The sequence below is a fragment of the Chlorocebus sabaeus genome, chromosome 12 (assembly GCF_047675955.1).
Source record: "Chlorocebus sabaeus isolate Y175 chromosome 12, mChlSab1.0.hap1, whole genome shotgun sequence".
Taxonomy (NCBI): Eukaryota; Metazoa; Chordata; class Mammalia; order Primates; family Cercopithecidae; genus Chlorocebus; species Chlorocebus sabaeus.
Genome location: NC_132915.1, coordinates 81,352,788 through 81,377,302, shown reverse-complemented (window position 1 = coordinate 81,377,302; position 24,515 = coordinate 81,352,788). Strand labels below are relative to the sequence as shown.

The following is a 24,515-nucleotide window of genomic DNA, read 5'->3' as shown; positions in this document are numbered from 1 at the left end:
CCTTGCTGTTTATTTTTAAGAGAATGCCTTTCTGTCTGCCTAGAATGCTGCTTCAAAAAAAAGAAAGAAAACAACAGAAAGACACTTCGAAAAACAGCATCCTGGACAGGTGCAGTGGCTCACACCTGTAATCTCAGCACTTTGGGAGGCCGAGGCAGAACAGATCCCTTGAGCCCAGAAGTTTGAGACCAGCCTAGGCAAAATGGCAAAACCCTATTTCTACAAAAAAATACAAAAATTAGTCAGGCCCCATGGCATGCACCTGTAGTCCCTGTTACTTGGGAGGCTGAGGCTGGAGTTTTGATTGAGCCTGGGAGGTTGAGGCTGTAGTGAGCTATGATCATGCCACTGCACTCCAACCTGGTGACAGAACAATACCCTGTCTCAAAAACAAAAAAAAGAAAAAAACATCCTAAACTGGCCTAAATGTCAACTCTGTTTGTCTCTGACAAATTTCTTCTTCTAGGCAGATACAATTGCACTATTTTCTGTGTCATAAAAACACGAAATACCTGCCTATATGGCCACTGTGTGTTTTTGCCACATTGTAGACATTTCCATCTCCCCTAGTAGATAGTAAGCCCCTTGTAGTCATGTAGCTTTGGTCTCTGGCATAGAGCCCGGATTGTGATCTACTTCTAGTCTACTTACTTGGATTATGATCTACTTCTAGTCTACTTACTTTGTCCCTCTGCCAGATAAATTTTTCCAAAATGCTGGTTTCATCTTGTTTCTTTCCTGATCACAAAATTACGTGTACATGATAAGCTAGGCATGTGGAGCTCCGTATCATTTGTTTCTCAATCCAGGAACGAGAGTTCATGCGGTGTGATGAACAAATTTGTTCTCCTCCTGCCCCTCTTGTTTGGAAGCCCAATTTTCTGGGCCTTCAGTCACTCCATGTTCACTCTCACCACCTGTTATATCATTTCTTATTTCTCAGCAGTTTCTTTGCTTCTGATAAAATGGCAGATGCTATTACATGTGTTAGGTTGTTACTGTCTCAGCTTACTCCAGATGGCAGAGACTCGATGTTACATCTCCTTATATTCCTCTGTCTTGTGTTTAGGATGATGTTTGTTTGTTTGTTTGAGACAGGGTCTCACTCTGTCACCCAGGCTGGTGTGCAGTGGTAACTCAATGCAGCCTTGACCTCCTGGGTTCAAGCAATCCTCTCACCTCAGCCTTCTGGGTAGCTGGGACTACAGGCGTGCGCCACCATGCCCAGCTAATTTTTTGGTATTTTTTGTAGAGATGGGGGTCACCATGTTGCCCAGGCTGGTTTTAAACTCCTGGGCTCAAGCGATCCTCCCACCTTGGCCTCCCGAATTATAGGCCTGGACCTATATTGGGCCAGGGGATTATAGGCCTGAGCCACCACACCCAGCCTTAGGATGTTTTATGCAGTATTAAGATGTATTAACTTACTGATTGATTTACTTAATGCCACCAGTCTTGCTATAACTTAGAAATAAAAAAACTTCTTTTTATATTTGTTAAATCAGGAGGCAGCCAGAATGACAGGTGATGATGGCTTTGGTAGATAAACCTTGAAATTCAGATTTACCTTAGGAACATGATGTAACCAAGCCAGTGATTCCTCACATTTTTCTTATTAATGAGAACTTAGGTCATTTATATAATAACATTAAAGCGATTCCTTAGGAGATTTTTAAAAAATAGATAAATTTAGGAATTGAATGACTATGACATGTAAGTAATGTGGAATAATTTACTGTCCTATCAGGTTCTAAGTGTTTTCTTGAACTTTTATTATAGTGGATATTTTATTATAATATCCAATATGATAATGGAATTTAATAGCATAGATCTTTAGTTTTAAGAGATTTGAATTAATATTTATATCAAAAACTTTGTTTTGTAGATGAGTAATATCAGTTTAATTGGATCAAAATGAATTTCTTGGAGATCTTATTTCTCTACCATAGAAGCTTAAATGAAATAGGGATGACAGATTAACCAGGTGGTGCAAAGGGCTTTGAACATGTAATGGGAAAAGTCAGTTCTTGTGTAACTTTTCTTCTTTGGGCCCTTTTGAGTTTTTTCATTTTGGGGACTTTATGTCTTATGTGGTACACCATTTGGAGGTTTCAGTGGGTTTTCTAATGTAGGGATAAAGACCTCAGGTCAGGGAGGATTGAAGGTGAATTACAGCTTCGTGGAAATGAGAATGACTGTAAAAATACTCTGCTTTGGGTATAGTACAATAGCTCCTCCCAGTCCCCTTTGTCAACAAACTTTTCTCCATATTTGGCAGCTCAAAACTCAGAATGTGGTGATTCTGGAGTAGCTATTGGAGCAATCATTTATAGATGGAGAATGATCAAAATATTTATATTCATTGTTGGTAACGTTGTAGTTCATTTGTAACCAAGTTAAATGACATGCTCTTCTGGTTAGTTGGCTGAAGATATACCTTTTCTAGATACCTTAAAGTATTTTTATGATGAAATTTTAATTTCAAGTGTTCATTCTTCTAGTAAAATACAGTAGGAGGACAGTATATGATTGAATGTTTTGTATACATATATAGATGTAAATGCTTGGGTTTTTATAGAGGGTTAAAGTGTTATTTCCTTTCCAGTTACGTGTTAAATGAATCCCAGAGTCGCCAAAATTCATCTTCAGCACAGGGTTCTTCTTCAAACAGTGGAGGAGGTTCTGGAATTCCACAGCCTCCTCCGGGAATGAGCTTTTATGCAGCTAAACGAGTTATTGGTGATAACCCATGGACACCTGAACAATTGGAACAGGTATCATACACTGTTTGCTCATAATAGTACTTGATTGTGGACATTTGCCCCTATGAAGTTCATGAACCATATAAAACATAGTTCTAGTATATTCAGGCTCTCCAATGAAATATGTTTGAAAGGAGCAGTTGATGTAATGTGTTCTGTTCATGCTAGTTATTTATTAAGCCCTAGGGGCAGGGAGGAGTGGGACATGCTGTTAAGTTTTTCTAATATTGCTTACATATTTCAAGTATAAAACACAACTCACTTATAAATTGAATATGTTTAACTTTTGTCATTTAAAAAAATTTTTTAACTTTTGTCATTTTAATTCTTAAATTGTAGGTTAAATTATCATCTAGCTTTTATGGTGCAGTTAAAATACAATTTTTCTTACATTATTCAACTTTTAAGGGCTGTACATTTTATGTAAAGTGAGGAGCCCCAGCACTTCACAGGTGACAATGTGGGGAAAAGCATGACTCCCTGTTATATTACTTCTTGGGAATTTAAAAATTGGCATTAAGAATTTTATTCTGGATTTAAACAGGACACAGATGTTCTCTGAGCAGCTTTTAAAAATGACTGGTGCTCTACAGAGAAGGTGCCTCACTGTGTCTGTGTCATCAGGCACCTCAGGGAAGAACAGATGAGATCAGTATGTAATTATTTTGGAATTCAAGCAACATGGGTTAGTCTTCTGATCCTTCCTTTATTTCTCCATGGCAGTCTAAATGATTTGATCCTTTTTTTGGGGGGAATGTAAGTGACCATTGATTAAAACAGTGTTCCTAGGAGAGGGAAAAAGAGGCAAGTGGGGCATTCTTGGCATTCACAAATTTATAGAATGTTTTAATCAGTAAGGGGTATAATTGATTTGATCTCCTTCTTCATGCTTTATGGATTTTTTTTTTTTCCTCCTTAAACTATTATGTAAGTAAGAAAGGTAAAGAATTAACAGAAGCTACTCTTTATTGAGTGCAATCTATGTGACAGGCACTGTACTGGGTACTTTGAATACAATATCTCATTCAACTGTCACAACAACCCAGTGAAGTATAGAAATTGTTAGTTCCATTTTCTGAAAGGCATGGAGGTTTTAAGATTTACCGGGGTCTCACTTTTAGTACCAGGCTTTGAATCTGGGATTATCTGAGGGTTAAAGCTACAAATGCTGGAGAAAAATTGTTATAGTTCAATTATAATCTTAAATTGGTCATTATTTGCCAATACGCGTCTGTATGTATTTTGTCAGTTTCATAATCTAGTGCTGAAACGAACAGTTTAGTTTCAGGGGTGAAAGCTGTTTCCTCTAATTTAAAAATACCTCTTTGTTTTATACTTTTTCTTCCAAGTAAAACATGTTTTTGCTAATTATAAACCTAATGTAAATATTCAAGTAATTAAGAATAGTAGAGAAATTAAAAATTAAGGGGCTGGATGCATTGGCTCATGCCTGTAATGCCAGCCCTTCGGGAGGCTGAGGCGAGTGAATCGCTTGAGTGAGGCCAGGAGTTCGAGACCAGCCTGAGCAACAGAGTGAGACCCTGTCTCTATTAAAAATACAAAAATTAGCTGGGCGTGGTGGTACCCGCCTGTAACCCTAGCTACGTGGGAAGCTGAGGCATGAAAATCACTTGAACCCAGGAGGTGGGGGTTGCTGTGAGCTGAGATCGTGCCACTGCATTCCAGGCTGGGCAGTAGAGCAAGTCTCTGAGTAAAAATAAATAAATAAATAAAAAAGGCCAGGTGCGATGGCTCATGCCTGTAAACCCAGCACTTTGGGAGGCCATGTTGGGCAGATCGCTTGAGGTCAGGAGTTCAAGGCCAGCCTGGCCAACATGGCAAAACCCCATCTCTACTAAGAAAACAAAACAAAAACAAAAGTTAGCCAGGCATGGTGGTGTGTGCCTGTAGTCCCAGCTACTGGGGAGGTTGAGGCACGAGAATTGCTTGAACCCAGAGGCAGAGGTTGCAGTGAGCCAAGATTGTGCCACTGCACTCCAGCCTGGGCGACAGAGCAAAGACTCTGTCTCAAAAAAAAAAGCTACCTGGAATCCTGTCACACTAGTTTGTCATCTGTCTACAGTTTGCTCTGTGCATGTGTGTATGTGTTCACAGTTTTAAACAATACATTTCTACTTGTCACGTAATACATTGTTTGTAGTTTGCTTTTTATATTGAACAGTATTTTGGATTTTTAAAAAAGTAATTCTTTTGAATGTTTGCATACAATTATATGTGATATTTTTTAACCAGTCTCCTATAGATGGACATCTGTATCATTTTCTGTTTTCTTTACGTATTTTTTGTTTAGTTTATATCTTTGTGTACTTGACTTCCATAAGTGTCTTTTTTATGGCTGTACAAATGTTTGAATCTTTTCTGTTGTAGCTGTTGTTAACAGTAAGTTGTGTTGAGCGGGGGAGGGAAGGCAGGTCCTTTTTTGATCTGTTATACTTTTTTAAATTGCATTTTTTTCTCATTTAATAATTGTAAAACTTTATTAATCCTAGTATATGTGAAAACTGTTATGTGACGATTTTTTAATGAAAATGGAATTTTATTTTTTCAGGTATATTATCCTGAATACAGTCATTTGTAGTGAAATTCATAGCATCTTTACATTGCATGAAGTTCTAAGCAGAATCTCTCTTTAGTCTGTTTCATTTCAGCCAGTCAATTAAATTGAAAACTGTTTGATTAGAATTTCACTTGTATTGAGTAGCTAACATTTGAAATCATATCCTTTGTATGTTAGCAATAGAGTGAAACTCCATGGAATGTGAGTTGTTTAGTTCTTTTTGAACTGTCAGGAAAATCCATGGGGCACTTTATTCCTGGTGTACCACCGTCTTATCTGGAGGCCCCAAATTTGGACTTCAAGACTTCATCACTCTAGAGAAGCTGTGTAACTTCACTAGGGTGGCTGTGTGTCATAATAATTTTGGAGTCAGAGAGACTTGGGTTTGAATCCTGCCTTCATTGTTTACCAGTGTCTTAAAGCCTTGCCTCAGTATTTTTAGCTAAAAAATGGGTATAATGATTGATTTATTAGATTGTGAGGATTAAGTGAAATTATGAATATATGTGCTTTAGTATAGTCCCTGGCACATTGTAAGCCCAAGTAAGAGCTGCTATTGTTGTTACTGCTCATCTTTGGTTTGTGACCACACTGATATGTTAAGCAGTACTTTGAGTGGGTGTCCTTTGCTCCCCTGACCGTTCTTTATGCTTGCCTTCATTTGTCTACAGTGCAAATTGGGAATCGTGAAATTCATAGAAGCTGAACAGGTGCCTGAACTCGAGGCTGTTCTCCATTTGGTGATTGCTTCTAGTGACACACGCCACAGTGTGGCAACGGCAGCAGACCTGGAGTTGAAAAGCAAACAGAGGTAACTACTTCTCTGTAAGCTTTCAAGATTGAAAGGGCTAGGTTTCCAAAGCTTACTTGCCACATGTGTATATATATATATATATACTTTTAGGATTTTATGTAATGAGGCATTCAACTTAGAGGAGATGATTAAATATACCCAGTTTGTAATAAAGTTTGCTAAAGAGTTGAATTCTGTGTAAGACAGAGAAGAAAATCTCTGTGGAGATGCTGTTTATAGCTGGACTAGGTTAGAAATGTCATCACAATCAATGAGACTTTTGGCTAGGTAGATGAACTTAAAGAATTGACGTTAAGAAAAGTGTCAGTTCAAGAAGTTAGTAATTTTTGTTTTTTTCTCTGTCTCAAACCATTTGAGATTACTTTTAATAAAGCCTTTGTATGTATTATGGTTAATACAATGAAAATTACATTCATGAAAAGAGTTGCTGAATAGATTCTAATTCACACATGAGGAGATACAGATAGCAAATAGACTTACAGAAAATATTCTGCATAAGAAATAAAGTCAATGAAAAATAAATGAATGGGATACCAGTAGCATTGGATAAACCCATTTACGTTTCTATTGAAACTGCTATTTTTATTTTTATTTATATATTTATTTTTTGAGACAGAGTCTTTCTCTGTTTCCAGGCAGGAGTGCAGTGGCACGATCTCAGCTCACTGCAGCCTCCGCCTCCCAGGTTCAAGTGATTCTCATGCCTCAGCCTCCCAGGTAGCTGGGACTACAGGCGTTGGCCACCACACTTACCTAATTTTTGTATTTTTAGTAGAAACGGTGTATCACCATGTTGCCCAGGCTGCTCTTGAACTCCTAAGCTCAGGTGATCCATGTGGCTCGGCCTCTCACAGTGCTGGGATTACAGGCGTGAGCCACCATTCCCGGCCAAAACTGCTAATTTTATACCCTGTTGATTGGCATTATAAATTGAAATGAAGTTTTGGAAAGCAGTTTGCAATAAGTAATGAATCATAAAGATATTTCTATCCTTTTATCTCAGTCTTTTGGGAATTTGTCCTAAGGAAATTATTCGAAAACAGGAAGAGATTTAGAAAAATTTTATAGATTTGTTCATTATATCATTTTCTATGATTGTTAAAATATGAAAACAAATTCAGTTTTCCATAATGGGGATATAGTTAAGTAAATTACTGTATGTATCTTTATGGAATATTATATATTTGCCAAAATATGAATGAAATTAATTACTACTAAGTTTTTAGTTTCTTTTACTAAAGTGTTTGTTTTGTCTGAAATCTCTAAACCACAAGTATTATGAAAGAAAAGCAATGGCAGAGCTTGAGGATTAGTTAGTAGCAATCAGCTTAGGAAAGATGTAGGTGATTCATATCCAAAACAGAATTGTAGAATGCCTCTGAGGATAGTGGGATTGTGGCTATTCTAAGAAGCATATTGATAAACCATGAAAGAAAGATAAATCTGAAAAGCAGTCAAAGCAGCTTCATATGTTTGCACAAACACAGGATAGCTTGAAAGCAGAACCAGTGTCAAAGGGCAGAGAGAATATAGTGTGGTAAACCAGTCAAATGGAAGGAAGGGTTGCATTATTGCTAGGTTTATGAAATGATTGGGTGGGATCTGCTGCAGAGGGTGGGAGCGAATCACCAATCATTTTTTTTTTTTTTTGAGATGGAGTCTTGCACTGTCATGCAGGATGGAGTGTAGTGGTGCAGTCTCGGCTCACTGCAGTCTACACCTCTCAGATTCAAGTGATTCTCCTGCCTCAGCCTCCCAAGTAGCTGGGATTACAGTAGCAGTGGATAAACTCATTTATGTTTCTATTGAAACTGCTATTGTTATTTCTGTATTTTATATATATAAAAAATAGACCGCACCACCATGCCCGGCTAATTTTTGTATTTTTAGTAGAGACGGGGTTTCACCATGTTGGCCAGGCTGGTCTTGAACTCTTGACCTCAGTTGATCCATCCGCCTCGGCCTCCCAAAGTGCTGGGATTACAGGTGTGAGCCACCGTGCCTGGCCTTCACCGATCATCTTATATCAGTTCATCTTATTGTGGGGCCCAAACAGAATTAAGTCTTAGTGACTAATAGTAGCATAACTACTCTGCAGAATTAAAACTGCAAGTGTGTACTGGTAGATAAGGAGGGGGATGCTGGGAATCACAGTGACATAACATTAGAGAAATAAAGTGGCTTGCAAGCTTCCTAGGTGTGGCTTCAATTTCATGGGTACAAATTTTTTTGTCAGTTTCCTTATCACTTTTGAATTGCCAAATGGTTAAACAGACAAATCCTACCCTGCCCCAGGCCTCTTTGAACAAGTGTAGTAAAGCTCTGCTCTGTTGGAGTTGCTCCATGCCGTTGGCCCTGTGAACCCATCTGTGTAGGAACAGTGTCCCTTTTTCTTGTGGTACCAAATTGTGCCATTGGATACAATAATCCGTTAAGTCAGGGTGGGATAAGTGATTTGTGTTTGTTTTGGTTTAAAAACAAACTTTAATAGAAATTAGTGCCTTTCTTTTCCTTCTCTTCTGTAGTGTCAATTACCATTTCATTTGTGTATTTCTAACGTTTTCTTTTGTTAAGAAATGATGGGGCTATAATTTTTTTGAAATCACTGAAGGAGGAGGAAAAAATAATTTTAACAACCTGTGTTGAAACCTTCCATAGCTTAATTGACTGGAATAATCCTGCCATCATTAATAAGATGTACAAGGTGTACCTTGGAGATATACCACTGAAGACAAAAGAGGTAGGCTGTTTTGATTTATTCTTACATCAGCTTAAAAAGTAGTTTGTTGACATGAACTGTGTATTTATATATTTTCTTCTAGTTTCATTTAAGCTGAATCTGTACTATAACAAAACGATAGTTTTAAGTCATGCTAGTTTAGATGAATTAAAACCTGGTAACTTAGTTTACTGGATCTGGCATTGTAAATTCAGATTCCTAAATAACAGTGACAAACTGTCTAGAGTAGGGATTGACAGATATTTTCTGTAAAATTTGTAGGCTTTGCAGGCCTTATGGTCTCTCAGGTTGCAGCTGCTCAACTCTTGTAACATGAAAGCAGCCATAGGCAATACATAACCGAATGAGCATGGTTGTGTGCCAGTAGAATTTTGTGGATACTGATGTTTGAATTTCATGTAGTTTTCATGTATTACAAAATATTATTCCTGTGATATTTTTTAACCATTAAAACATGTAAAATTGATGGTTAACTCATAGACCTTATCAAAATAAATGGTGAGCCAGATTCGAACTATGGGCTGTAGTTTGCAGACTTCTGGTCTAGAATCTAGAACAAAAGATGGGTTCTCCTAAAGCCTCAAAGTAAGACCTTTGCCTTAATAAGATGAGTTCTTTTAAGTTCACTGTGTTTAAAAGTATTCCAAGTCCAAACCCAGACATACAAGGATTATTTGTTTGCATGCTTGCATTCTTGCCCTTTTTTGTTTGAAATGGGATCTTGCTATGTTGCCTAGGCTGGACTTGAACTTCTGGGCTTAAGCTGTGCTCCTGCCTCAGTCTCTTGAGTAGCTGAATGAATGGGAATCAGGACCTCTGACCTCTGAATTCTAGCCCCAAATGGCTGTACACATGAATGTGTTGGGGAGGAAAGGTTTGGCTGATCACATAACCTTTCCTGGCCTCATGTTCTTCATGTAGAAAATGAAGGGGTTGGATTAGATTAGTGGTTCTCAGAGTGTGTTCCATGGACCTTTTAAGGGTCACAAAAAACCTTTTAGGTGATCTGCGAAGGCCTTTTCTTTTTGTAGTGTGTCAGTATTTGCACTCATGGTACAAAAGCAATGGTGAGCGTACTTGCTCGGTTCCTACCACACATCAAAACCATGTCACCAGATGACTAACAGTCATTCTTTTCTTCAGTGTTATGTACTCATTTAAAAAAAAGAGAGAGAATAAAACTCAGCTTTACTTAAGAACATTCTTGATGAAGCAGTAAAAATGACTTTACTTGAAGAGTAGACAGGCAAATTATAGCTACTGAGATGGGTGTTTGGCACATATTTTCTCTAAAAGGAAAAAAATGAGGTTGTTACTTCAAGAAAAACAACATGATTTATTGGCAATAATAAAAGTTAGCTTTCAAGCAAATATTAGAATTTTGAGAAACTTGTGTTCACCACAGTGATTTGATAGCTTATCAGTACTTAGTGGATTTTTCTGATGTGATTAGAACACAGGTGATATGAGCACAGGCTTTGTAAAAAAGTGTTGTATGAAGAAACATTTGCTTAACTCAGTGAGCCAGTATTTTGCAAATGAGGAATGATGTTACAAAAGCATATAAGGGCAAGGGAGCCATTCAGAGTAAGATAATCAGCGGGATATAGTATAAGAGTATATAAGTTCATTGATATGGTTTCAACTCCAAATTGCAACTAATCTTTTTTCTTTTCATTTTTAAAAAATAAGCAATTAACTGTTAAGAAATTATTATTTGTCAAGTTTTGGTGTAGTATCAAAAAAGAATATCCACAATTACCTAAGAAGGCTAAAGTCATCTTCACTTTTCCAACCACACATCTGTGCAAGCTAGGTTTTTGTTACTTACTTCAACCAAAACAGTGTATTATAGCATATTGAATACAGAAGAATATATAAAAATTCATTTCTCTTGTAGTAAGGTGAACATAGAAGTGATTTGTAGACAATGTAAAATAGTGCTTCTCCCTAAGTATAATTTTTTTTGCTTTGGAAAGTAGTTATTTTTTATAACAAATGTTAGTTTTGAAATAATGAGTTTATTAATAATTCTCAGTTAACAAATATGTTAATTTCTCAGTTTTAATTTCCAATTAATAAATATTGATAGGTTACACAGATATAAACAGAAGCTCTTTGGAGAGTTCAGTAATTTTTAAAGGGATCTTGAAGCAAAGTTTGAGAGACCACTGATTTAGATGAATTCTCATGACATTTTCAGTTCAAAATAATTTTGAATTTCTAAGTTAAAATCAAGCATATTTTCAACAGGGTGCAGTTCTGAAGCCAGAGTTGAAAAGGGACCCTGTCAGTACGAGAGTCAAGTTAAAGATTGTCCCCCATCTCCTCCGCTCTAGACAAGCTGCTGAAACGTTCCCAGCCAACATTCAGGTAATTTATTTTTTCCAGAGAATATTGGCCTGTCTGCAACTTTTATGTCTGTTTAATTAGAGAAAGAACTGTGTTAATGGATATTCAGTGGGCAGGTTGATGTATATAACAAGATTAATGAGATTCTTTTTTTTTCTAAAATTTGCTGCAGTATGATTTCTAAAAAATTATCAGAAAATATATATAGGTTGAGCATCTCTAATTAGAAAATCTGAAATCCTAAATGCTCCAAAGTCCAAAACTTTTTGAGTACTGATGTGATGCTCCGAGTGCAAAATTCCATACCTGGTCTTGTGTGATGGATTGCATTAAAACAGTCAAAACTTTCCTTCATGCACAAAATTATTTAAAATATTATATAAATTACCTTCAGGCTATGTGCATGAGGTGTATAGAAAATGTCAGTGACTTTCATCTTTAAATTTGGGTCTCATCCCCAGGATATCTTATTATGTATGTACACATATTCCAAAATCTGAAAAAATCTGAAATCTCAAAACACTTCTGATCCTAAGCATTTCCAGTAAGGAACACTTAGTCTATACTATATATGGTTTCCATTTATCTTAAATGTATGGTAATAATCCCTTTCAAACAAGATTTTTTTTAATGTGTGGCTTTTCTCCAAAAATAGTATCATTAGCAACTTAGTCACTTAAGTGAAAAAGCTGAGTCATCCTTAACTGAAAGCTCACTTGAAGGCAGTGGCCAAATCCTCTTGATTTCATCTTCTTAATGTCTTCACTTCTCTACACCTATAACGGTGATATTAATTCAAACTATTACTTCCTGTTTTGGTTACTGCAGTGTTCTTTTAACTTATTTTCCTGCCTCTAGTCTTGGCTCACATCCAATCTGTTTTCTTTTTCTTTGCTTGGTTTTTTTTTTCTTGAGACAGGGTCTCACTGTGTTGCTCAGGCTGGAGTGCAGTGGCACAATCTTGTCTCACTCAGCCTCTGCCTCCCAGGCTCAAGTGATCCTTACACCTCAGTCTCCTGAGTAGCTAAAAAAAAAAAAAAAAAAAAAAAAAAAGTCTGTTTCAAATAATGTATAATGTAGCACTTGATTGTATTTTGTCCTATATCTTTTTGTCTTTTTTTCTTGGAGACTTACTGTGGAGACTTTTTGTGGTTTTTTTGGAGTCTTGCTATGCCACCCAGACTGGAGTGCAGTGGCATGATCTCGGCTTACTGCAGCCTCTGCCTCCCAGGCTCAAGTGATTCTCCCCTCTCAGGGCCTCCCAAGTAGCTGGGACTATAGGCATGTGCCACCACACCTGGCTAATTTTTGAATTTTTTTTTGTAGAGATGGAGTTTCACTATGTTGCCCAGGCTGGTCTAGAACTCCTGGGCTCAAGTGATCTTCCTGCCTTGGCCTCCCAGAGTGCTGGGATTTTTTTTTTTTTTTGAAATGAGACAGGATCTTGCTATGTTGCCCAGACTGGCCTTGAACGCTTGGGCTCAAGTGATCCGCCCGTCCCAGCCTCCCTAGTAGCTGGGACTATAGGTGTGAGCCACCATGCCTGGCTCTGTATCATTTTAATGTATGTATCTCTTAACTCTTGAACAAGATTGAGTGCTTGTTCTTTTTTATATCTCTTAGTACCTAACACAGTGGCAATTAAAAAGCAGATAATACTAGTCTGTAACTCACATGTTATTGTTAAATAAGATCAGAATACTGCTGGTAGTTTTAGGAACAAGAGTGTAGAGTGGTTTTTTTTTTTTTTTTTTTTTTAGTGTAAGTAAGCTTTGTCATAAAAAGGAACTTGAGGGATTTAGATATTTTTGATGTTGATGGTTAATATTGAACTTGCTGCATGCTGCACAGGACTCATCTACATGATGTTTTTGCCTTCTAGATGTGGTTTCCTAATACCTGAAGCACCTTTACCCCAATGGGACACTTGTAGAATATTTCCATGTGTATGTTTTCCCTGAAGCTTTTATTAGAATTTGTCCTGAATCATATAATTAAGAAACATAGGGAATAGCTGAGTGGTGACCCACTGCAGCGTGTACTTTTCGTTTCCTCACTGTGGTAGACCCATAAGGTTTGCAGACTTGTGAGATCAACCGCTGTGTTTGTTACTCCACAGACTATTTATAGGAGCTTCTGATTGACTTTCTAAGTCGGTCAGCTAATAATGTTTATCTGCATTACCGTTGAAGAATGAGATGTAGTATGAAAGGTCTGCTGTTGAATTCTGATTACTATTCAAAAATATTAAATTCTTATTTTTGTTAATTGATGTTCTCAACTCTTCCTTTCACATAGGTGGTGTATGATGGACTCTTTGGTACAAATACAAATTCAAAGTTAAGAACATTATCCCTGCAATTTGTGCATCATATTTGTATAACGTAAGTTTTAACTACTTTATAAAGTTTTCAAGCTGCTGGAATGATTGAATGCTTCAAGTATGCTTCAAGTATATCTTTTTATTCGTCTTACCTAGAAAGAAATCATGTTTGCTCATCTTTAAATATTTTTGTATTTTAATAGGTTAACTTATTTCGGTTATGTCTCTCATTATTTTATGTAATCATCAGTAAAGGTGTGTAGTTATGTGATTCTTATCTTGCTTTGTGTATGTGTGTTTTATTTAAAGCTGTCCAGAAATCAAGATTAAGCCATTAGGTCCAATGCTTTTGAATGGCCTCACCAAGCTAATCAATGAATACAAAGAGGTAAATGACTTGTCTTTTAAATTTTTATCAACATTTTATATCTTAAAATATTTTCTGTAATCTTTCTGGTCTGTCAGTGTAGTTGAAGTTTGTTAAAGTTTCATTGTTTCTTAACATTTTTACTTGAAGTACTACAAATTTCAGAAATTACTGCCCTTTTTTGCTTTTTCGGGGGAAAATATTAAAAACTGATATGAGGTCTTACTGTATCTTTTTGTTTGTTTGTTTGTTTTGAGATGGAGTTTCGCTCTTGTTGCCCAGGCTGGAGTGCAATGGCACGATCTTTGCTCACTGCAACCTCCAGCTCCTGGTTCAAGTGATTCTCCTGCCTCAGCCTCCTGAGTAGTTGGGATTACAGGCACCTACCACCACCACACCCAGCTAATTTTTTGTATTTTTAGTAGAGATGGGGTTTTACTATGTTGGCCAGGCTGGTCTTGAATTCTTGACCTCAGGTGATCCGCCTGCCTCAGCCTCCCAAAGTGCTGGGATTACAGGCATGAGCCACTGTGCCAGTCTGCTGTATCTTTAAATAGCATTTTTTCAGCCAGTGCCTTTTGTGCTACTTCTAGCTATTATGCAAAAATGGAATTAAAGGAATTGAAATTTATGTTGATTTCCATATGGGGCTATTTGGATTTGGCTTGTGTTGGGAAACTGTTAATTCTCAGGGGCTAAGATACTTTTTTTCTTTTATATTTTTCTCTGGTAAATAATGGGGCTGAGATTTTGATGATTCAAAATTCTGTCAAAACATGCATTCAGTAAATTTTTGATTCCTTGGGATGAGGATTCCTTCGATTGTGGATTTTTGAATCCCATTTTTCCCTGCTGTATTTCTGTTACTATAATATCTCCAGTATTTAAAAGGAATTTGCTTATAAAGGTAATATTTCAAGAATTCATTAGTATTATTTTCCCCAGTATAAGCTAAACATGAATGCATGTTTGCAAATAATATAGTGAGATCAAGATCTTACCATCTGAAATTAGAACTGAGTTTGAATCCTAGTTTTGTTCTTTGGGGAGTTACTTAAATTCTTTGCACATTCTTATCAGAAAAATGAAAATAATAATACCACTTCATTAGATTACTGTGAAGATTAAAATAATCTACCTAAATTGTTGACCATAGTCAAGGCACGTTACTATTACTAGGTATTATTAGTGAAAGGCACTTTATTTACTGTGCAGCTGTGCTTTGGGGGTAAGTAGGCTTGGTTCTCATAGCTTCTTTCTCCTATTAAGTAATGCTTGCGTGGTTAAGATCTAGGGGACTTCTCAGATTATTTTATGGCATAGACAGTGAGATGCTTTAGAGTCATTGGTAGAAATAAAAATGTGCTGGGGCTCTTGGGGAAAAACTCTGTATTTAAATATAAGTTAGAGAGGCCAGACAAACCACAGGGTGTGAGTCCCCTTACCTGCAGGTGACATCTGCATGTCTTCCCAACAGATGAATCCATAAGAGTAGCCATTTAGATGTGGAAGGGCAAATCCTAGGATAAACACATAAACTAGTAGAAGTTTATTGTGTTCTGAGTAATCAGAATATTAGTTTTCGAAAAACCATGTAAAACTCTATCTGTATCTTGAGGAGAGAACCTCACTAATTCACCTGGTGACTATAACCCTCTTAATTTTTTATGGTAGAAAATATGATAGGAAGCTGTTCATTACAGTGTAGATTTTTAGAAAATCACACTAGAGTTTACTGCAATTTTGGTGAGAGATGGAGGATCCTAGTCTGTTGGACCAGTGATGTATTTTCTAATGAGTTAATGTTTTTTAGTGTGTTGAAGATGAACTTTGGTGTTTGGAGGTTACATAGTGTTGAAATATCTTGAACTCAGCACCAGCTAAGAGAAACTTTTCATATCTATGACCACCGCATTTTCTTTTTGGAATGATTGGGGATGCAAGGTTTTGTCTTGTTTTTCCTTTTAGTAGTGTGATGGTTTCTGGGTTTGGACATTTTTGTTGTTGTTCAGGTGCTAACACCATGTAGTTAGAGTGAGACCTAGGTTTAATAAGGAGTAAAATAATGCATGTAATTGCAGCGAAAAGGTTTTACTGTTTACTGTATTTTTTGTTTTGTCTGTTTTTTGTTCTTTCTTTTCTTTTCTTTTTTTAATTTCAAGGACCCTAAACTACTGTCAATGGCATATTCAGCTGTTGGAAAACTCTCCAGGTGAGTAAACTCTTTTTTAGTGAGAGATACGGTGTTGGTAAACTGAGAAAAATTATGTGGCATTTAATAATGGTGGAGAATAAATTTGTTGTGACTCTGAAAGGCAATGTATTTAATGGCCATAGGTTGTTTAGAAATGTCTTCTGTGTAGAAGGAAAAAGATGTGAGATATTTTAATTTACATTTGAAGGTATGTTACTGTATTATATGGTGGTCTTGAAATGAGAGTTTGAACTGAATTGTGTCATAATGGGTTACTTTTTTTGTACCCTAGAGACTTTCAATTGACCTTAAGTGTTTTTGTTGCTATTTGGCACTAATTTTTATAAACCCAGTGATCAAGGTTTTTCTAGTGATTCTCTTTTCTGAGAATGGTGTTTATGATTCTGAGTGGCCCTGACAGATTTTTTTTTTTCTTCTCAATGTGATTTCCTCATTTCAGTTCCTCCTGGCTTCATCTTCCTTCACTCTATTTCAAAGCAGGGAGATAGACATGAAGCATCCTCAGTGGCACCATGTGCTGCTTCCACCCCCAGTGCAGGTTTTGTGTTGGCCTGTGTAGACCAGGTCTTGCTCTTCTCTACAGCAAAAGGAGCTTTGGGGTTTGGAAGAAAGCCACCCCAGATCAGTGGATATCGTGCCGGGTTATCAGCCAACCTTGTCCCTTGTCTGTTTGCATGAAGTAACAAAGCCCCTTTCCACGACAGTCATTAGTTTAGATCACAATTTGGTCTTATTTCTTCCTGTTAAAATCAGAAATGTTAACTGAATGCATGGAATGTTATAGAGGGGATATTTGGAAGATGTGTGTATTAATCAAGGGTTATTTAGATTAAAGAATTAAATAATTACTTAGAAAAATTTTCGGCTCTTGGAGGAGGTAATATAATGATGCTGACATTGTCTTCAGAGAGTTCAGGAAAATTTGTGTTTAGTTTCATTTTTTCCGTTTTTCATCTCTTGGAAATTTATGATAGTAACAATATTTTTACATTCTTTTGCAGTCGAATGCCGCATTTATTCACTAAGGATATAGCGCTTGTGCAGCAGCTTTTTGAAGCCCTATGTAAGGTAGGGAAACAGCTGCTAAGTTTATGCTTTCTATTTGGATGTTCCCCTGGGAATCCAACAGGGAGGGAAACATTTTTATTATCTTTATAGGAAGAGCCTGAGACTCGACTTGCTATTCAAGAAGCTTTGTCTATGATGGTTGGAGCATACAGTACTTTGGAAGGGGCACAGCGAACTCTCATGGAGGCACTTGTGGCTTCGTACTTAATAAAGGTAGGTCCGTGTGAACTACAAAGCCTGAGCAGTATATGGTTTACATTTTTAAGAACAAAATTTGAATTGCTACTTAATTGTTTTGGTAATTAAGAGGAATATTTGCTTTCACTTGGGCTGTGTTTTAGGATCTATTTTAAATTCTTCATGATGAAAATTTGACTTTAGGGGAGAAGGAGTGGTAGTATTCATAGCGATGCTTATGTTTAGAGCTTTCCATGTGGGAAAACTCTTCTTAATGCCATGCCCCCCGAGTTAGAATTGTTTTGTCTTTGTAACTGGTAGCTGAGCACTACTGTCCGCTGGGGTAGAGTTCGATAGGTAACATTTTCAGAGAAAAGCAGAAGGGATGAAAGACAAATTCCGTATGTCAAAGTGAGTCTTTAGGAAGTGAGCCAGTACTATCATACATGCTCTTCTTCCTCTGGTCCTCTTTATTTGGTTTTCATGGGAATTTGTAGGAGGATTTTGAATATCTATAGATATATACACACACATATATATGTAATATGTAAAATATTATGTATTTGCTTTAGTCAGTTCTTTGTCCCACATATTTAGGAGTAGAAAGAGAGGGAGATTGGAAGACAGAATGATACTAAAAAGTGTCAGTGAGATTAATATAAATTGTGTCCTAATGGAATTAGACTGACATGATTTGATATTTTGAGGGAATTTTAAATATTCAGAAAGGTATCTGCTTCCTATTGAAATATGGCAGGGTTAAATGTGCTATTACATTCACTCAGAAAGCTTACTATGATGGAGTCCTATTGTTAAGTGCTCTTAGTGTGCAGTGCATGTGGTTCATGGTCATACATTATGGACAGAGGTGTGTAGGCGTATTTGGAAGCTCATTAGAATAGAATAAACTTGCTCCAGGTAACTTTACAAGGAAAGGTGATGCTTGTATAAACACTTATAGATACTGGTTCTACGCACGCAAATCAAATCGTGTAACACTGTTACCAAGACAAAACTAATTTCTTTTCTTTTCACAGACAACATTTAAAGCAACCAAACTCTAGGTTAGTTATGTAATTTAGGCTAGTCTTTAATATCCTCACTCTTTAATGTACTTCAAGGAATGCTAAATAGCAAGAATGCCAGAATGAGTGGGACAATATATATATTTTTAATGTCTGTCTTATTTCACTTATGTTTGTGGCTAGAGGAGTGACCTGGGGAAGTTATATAAGAGTAAAGCTTCAGGATCAGTAGATTCTAAAACTTTTCTGGTTGAACTTTGTAGTCATAGATTATTAATCTCGGCTAATTGAATATATTTCTGTAGTTGAACTGCTTTAGAGTCAGTTTTAACTTTAGAGCTAATCTGAGAACATTGGAAGTATTTTGCTTCAAATTGGTGGGGATTCCAAGTAGGCTCTGTTTGTAATTTCTGCAAAATACCTGAGTTTCACTCATGTGACTGACAATTTGAGAGTTGGAGTGGCAGAGGTGGTGGCCAGAAACTGTCGCAGTGACCCTGGCCCCGAGGTTTGGGCTGAGGATGTGCAGAGATTCTCTACTTACGGTCTTTGGAGGTCTTCCTGCTTTACCTGGAGGATCCTCTAAAATTATAAGAGTACTCTTTAAGTAATGCCAGTGTCCAAAAGACTTAAACAACATGATTAAAGATCTTGAACAAATGATTTATTTAATTTATTTAGATAAACATTTATTAAAATGTCACCTTAGAATTTTGAATTGTTTACAGTTAGGAAGACTCGATTGGGACTAATGACTGGTAATTGATTTTTTTTTTTCCTTTTTCTTTTTTGGATTGGGGTGGTCTTTGCATGTTTACACATCAAATAGCCTGAGGTTCAAGTTCGACAAGTGGCTGTGAAATTTGCCAGCACTGTGTTTCCCTCAGATCATATCCCTTCCAGATATTTGCTGCTACTGGCTGCAGGAGATCCGTAAGTTTCAAAAGATGTTAATTTGAATTTTGGTTTATTTTGAATTTATTTGAAAATTACTAAAAGTTGTGTTGTTTACAATGTTGGTCTATGAAATTTAGAAGTGAAGCTATTTATTAAAGTATGGCTCTTGATGTGATATAGACCTGTACTCATATACCTATATATTTATATAATAATATAAATATTACATGTATTTGTCTATATAATATATATTATGTAGATACATATGTGCAATGTATGATATATAGCTAATACAGAAAATGCTTATGAAATGGTCAAGTGTAAATAAAGCAGATTATATGATTGCATGTGTAATATAATTATATCTCTAAAATCAAGCCCTGTGTAAGGAGAAAAAAGGCTGATGTTGATGGTTTGACATATGTATTAATATTTTATTAAATATTGGAGTATCATTTTATATCTAATATACTTATATTTTTAAATGAGGTATAAGTTGCATTTTATATTAATTATACTACTGTATCTTCTAGCGTGTGTAATGCATTTTAAAAGAATGTTTAAATGGTTTTGAAATTGGGACATGCCTTTAAAAGTCATGTACATACAATGAAATATATATGCACATATTAAAACAATTCTTTTCAAATCTGTTACATATCTTATGGTCATTGCTATCTTAAAATCCATGCAGCACTCTAATCTATTTCATAATATTAAACCAGTACTACGTTTAACATTTAGAATTTTTGCACCCTTTAAGTGAGATTCTTGTATATGTTTTTTTGTTGTTATCAGGGGTAGCCTTATTTGGGGAGGTGAAAAGCCTCATTTATACTGAGGAATAGTTTAAATAAAATTACGCGTTCTGTGATGATATGAACACCCTTGCCCATAAACTATTATGCTTCATTTTTAAAAAATGGGTAATTCCTTGATAACTGTGTCAGTATTCTAGTTGGCCAACTGTGTGCCCCTTATGGCATTTGTTTTCTTTCCTATAAGTTGTATATATTTTGCTGTTATTTATTTGGTTGGTATTTTAATTGGATATCACAAGTTATTACCAGGCCCTGATTTTTGACTTCCGATCTTGGCTGCTGCTTCTCATAGAGCACATTTCAATTTGGTTAAAGTGACTTTGGATTGTTAATGTTGATTCTAGTGCTCTGTTGCTTCTTAATTTTTTTACATTAGTTTCCCAACCACAGGCCAGATGTACTGGGGCCTGGCAGCCAAGTTGGCAGTTCATGTTAGAGCAACGATTTAAGTCTAGGGAGTTGGATTTCCAGATAGAGCTCTTAACTGCTGTATCTTATTTCCGTAAGTGCTGAAAATTATTTTTATTTAAGAAACCAGAATCAAAGCATAACTAATTCAACAGTTTTCCTTCTTGGGTTAAAACCATTCAGGTCAATTGAAAATCCTCTGACAACTTAAGGAATTATTTATTAATTCTTTTCGACCCTTTATCTGTTGTTTGGAAAATGAGACACGAACAAAGGCAGTTGAGGAATTAAAAGGCCTTTATATGGTATCTGGATAAGACTGTTGCTGAGATCAATCTCTAGGTGGTCTGAAATTGGTTGGGGTTTATGTTTTTATGCTTTAATGTCACTTATCAGTTATTAGTTGTACAGAATTATAAGAGTTTGGGTGGAGTGTGTAGACCACTGGATAGTCACTGATTTTTAAAATATATTTTATAGTTTACGATTTAACTCTATAAGGTAAAGCATACACATAGAAATTTACATAATTACTTACAGTATCCTATCTTGTTTTTTTCTAAGTCAAATTGAAAGATGGAAGCCGTGTGACTCCCCAGACCTCATGCAATTTCTAAAAAGAAGTGATTTCTTATAATGTGTTGTGTTGACTCTGCTTAGATAGCCAAGAATGTATTTAAGACATTTTCTGAGAACTCTAGCTAGCAAATAAAATTGCTGTTCTTACTCTTCAAATGATCATTTCCAGTTGGTGATATTTATTTTTTATTCTTATTTGTCTTTTTCTGAAAGACGTGAAGAAGTTCATGGAGAAGCACAACGCGTGTTAAGGTGTCTTCCAGGTAGAAACAGAAAAGAAAGTACTTCTGAGCAGATGCCTTCCTTCCCAGAAATGGTATATTACATCCAAGAAAAGGTATGGCATGCAACTTAAGGTAATTAGTCTAAATCATAATGGATGATGAAAATGAAAACATTCATCTTTAAAGTGAAAAATGTAATCACTAAATGTTGACTCATAAAATTTCTTTTTTTTTTGAGGTGGAGCTTCGCTCTTGTTGCCCAGGCTAGAGTGCAATGGCATGATCTCGGCTCACTGCAACCTCCACCTCCTGGGTTCAAGTGATTTTCCTGCCCCAGCTCCCGAATAGCTGGGATTATAGGCGCCCGCCACCAAACCCGGTTAATTTTTTGTATTTTTAGTAAAGACAGTGTTTCACCATGTTGGCCAGGCTGGTCTCGAACTCCTGACCTCAGGTGATCCACCCACCTTGGCCTCCCAAAGTGCTGGGTTTACAGGCGTGAGCCACCATGCCCAGCTGACTCATAAAGTTTCTAGCATTAATACTTACAATAAGGAGATACAAAGTGGGGGAAAAAAAATTATAATTCTCACCTGTAATTGATCTGTTTTGCCTAAACTTGAATTACTTATAATTCCTTTCATGCTTGGCAACATTTAGGCTGTGTTAAATACTTTTTCTCTTAATATGACATGCTTAAAAATACATCTCCTTTTTTTTTTTTTTTAATTTTTTAATTTTTTTTGAGATAGGGTCTTGCTGTCACCCAGGCTGGAGTGCAGTGGTGTGGTCTCAGTTCACTGAAACCTCCACCTCCCAGACTCAAGTCATCCTCCCTCCTCTGCCTTCTGATAGCTGGGACTGTAGGCGTGCACCACTGTGCCTGGCTAATTTTTGTATTTTTTGTAGAGACAGGGTTTAGCTATATTGCCCATGCTGGTTCTCCTTTTTATTTTTAAGGGCACTCTTTAGGGTAGTATAAGGATGCTTCAGGGAGTAGTTCATGTTCTTCCCACCATGTTCATAAGAGAGCATCCCATCTGTTTTTGTAAGTGTTTTCTGCTGGTAGATCCAGGATATTGGCAGTAATGACCATCCACCCCTTCCAGGCCTTGACTCTGTCCCACTTTGCCAGAGGACACCTTCCTACCTTTTACCTCCACTGGTGATCCTAACTCTTTGCTAGGTAGGCACCTTAAGGGAGTTGAAGGTCAGTATGCAGCAGCCATGATTCTATTTTCCATATAGCAACACAGTCTATTTGTAGTCAGAGGATTCTCTGTGCTTGTAGTTTCCTCTTACTTTCATTATTAATGAAAATAACTGGCATGCAGTGATCTGAGATGACCATTTTAGTAGATGTCTGGAATAGGTTTATTATTTTTAAACAAGCCAGTACAAACATGGAAAAAGGGCAACACACTTGTCATTTAGTGTGTGACGGACATGCATGATCAACACGGTTAATAGGAAAGTGGAAAATGTTTTAATCAGAAAAAGAAGCAAACTTTGGACATGTAGCTAGAAATACAGTTGTTTTTGAGTTGAGGAAGGGCAGGTATGCTCCATTTTTCAGTAATTGTGTCTGTTTTGGACTTTTTAAACTTAGGCTTCTCATCGAATGAAAACTCCAGTCAAGTACATGACCGGGACCACTGTCCTTCCATTTAACCCAGCAGCCTTTGGAGAGGTAGAATTTTCATATATTTCTATTTACTTTTTGTAAGTGTTCTAAAAAGATCACACCACACCCAAAGAGGTATCTGTCATTTTGTTGTGTTTTAGGTAAACCCATACTGTGTCATTGTTCTTCATCTGGTTGTTTATTTAAAAAAACAGTATTGGGAAACTGGTATTATTTTAATTCATAGTGAAGTACGTAAATATATTTATCTCAGTGAGATTCTTTTTGTGAAAAAACTGGATGTTCTGTAGTGATTACTGTTGGGATTTTGCAGCAAGTTAGATTTGGGTTTTAAAGTCAACATGTTGTTGAGGTTGTTAGGGTTATTTAGTTTTGAAGGTTGGAGAGGATTAATTGATCACACTTATTAAGGGAAATTCTGTTTTTTAGGTCATTGACTTGCACTAGGTAAATTATAAGAAGTAATCTTGTTCAGAGTAAGAATATTCACAGTGAATTTACTGCCTATCCTAACGATCAGTGAAAAAGCTTCCAGAGGATGGACTCCTTGGTAGCCTGTTTATATAAGGGTTGTTTTTGTTTGTTTATTTTTGAGAAGGAGTCTCACTCTGTTGCCCAGGCTGGAGTACAGTGAGTGGCGTGATCTCGGCTCATTGCACCCTCGCCTCCTGTGCTCAAGTGAACCTCCTGACTCAGTCTCCTGAGTAGCCGAGACTACAGGCGTGCACCACCACTCCTGGCTAATTTTGTTATCTTTTTGGTAGAGATAGGTTTCACCATGTTTCCCAGGATGGTCTTGAACTCCTGGGCTAAAGCAGTCCTCCTGCCTCAGCCTCCCAGAGTGTTGGGATTACAGGCGTGAGCCACTGTGTCTGGTCTATATTAGAGGTTTTTATGGTGGTATATCTATTTTTCTGTAGATGAATTGAACCCATTTTCTCAAATTCTTGTGTCAGTGGAGTAAACACAACTGGAATTCTGCAGGAATAATAGGCCATTTGCTTCAGATGTCTGTCCTCTCTCTCTCTCTCTCTCTCTCTCTCTCACACACACACACACACACACACACACACACGGCTTTTAAAAAATAATGATTTTTATAATAATTTTTAACTTTTATTTTAGGTTTGAGGTTACGTGTAAAGGTTTGATATGTAGGTAAATATGTGTCATGGGGGTTTGTTATATATACTATTTCGTTACCCGGATATTAAGCCCAATACCCCATAGTTATCTTTTCTACTCCTCTCCCTCCTCCCACCCTCTCTCTTCAAGTAGACCCCAGTGTCTGTTGTTTGCTTCTTTGCATTCAGAAGTTCTTATCATCTGACTCCCACTTACAAGTGAGAACATGTGGTATTTGATTTTCTGTTCCTGCTTACTTTGCTAAGGATAACAGCCTCCAGCTCCAATTTCTGACTTTAAAAGTTCAGTTTGTATTTTAACAATCTTAAAAAATTCTTTGGATTTGCAAACCTTGTTATACAAATTTTGCTCCATTATGGCATATTTTCTGCCTT

General features: G+C 36.7%; 1 protein-coding gene across 4 annotated transcripts in view; it reads left to right on the top strand.

Moving 5' to 3' along the window:
* ECPAS (Ecm29 proteasome adaptor and scaffold) overlaps positions 1–24,515 on the top strand; it is a 124,579-nt gene that overhangs the window by 45,409 nt on the left and 54,655 nt on the right. For all 4 annotated transcript variants that reach the window (XM_007968436.3, XM_007968435.3, XM_037983513.2 and 1 more), the window contains 12 exons: positions 2,606–2,774; positions 6,012–6,151; positions 8,813–8,894; positions 11,148–11,267; positions 13,545–13,630; positions 13,879–13,957; positions 16,099–16,148; positions 17,153–17,219; positions 17,310–17,432; positions 19,251–19,354; positions 21,340–21,463; positions 22,960–23,040. In XM_007968436.3, the coding sequence (XP_007966627.1) occupies positions 2,606–2,774; positions 6,012–6,151; positions 8,813–8,894; positions 11,148–11,267; positions 13,545–13,630; positions 13,879–13,957; positions 16,099–16,148; positions 17,153–17,219; positions 17,310–17,432; positions 19,251–19,354; positions 21,340–21,463; positions 22,960–23,040 (1,225 nt within the window). The remainder of the gene's footprint in view (positions 1–2,605; positions 2,775–6,011; positions 6,152–8,812; positions 8,895–11,147; positions 11,268–13,544; positions 13,631–13,878; positions 13,958–16,098; positions 16,149–17,152; positions 17,220–17,309; positions 17,433–19,250; positions 19,355–21,339; positions 21,464–22,959; positions 23,041–24,515) is intronic.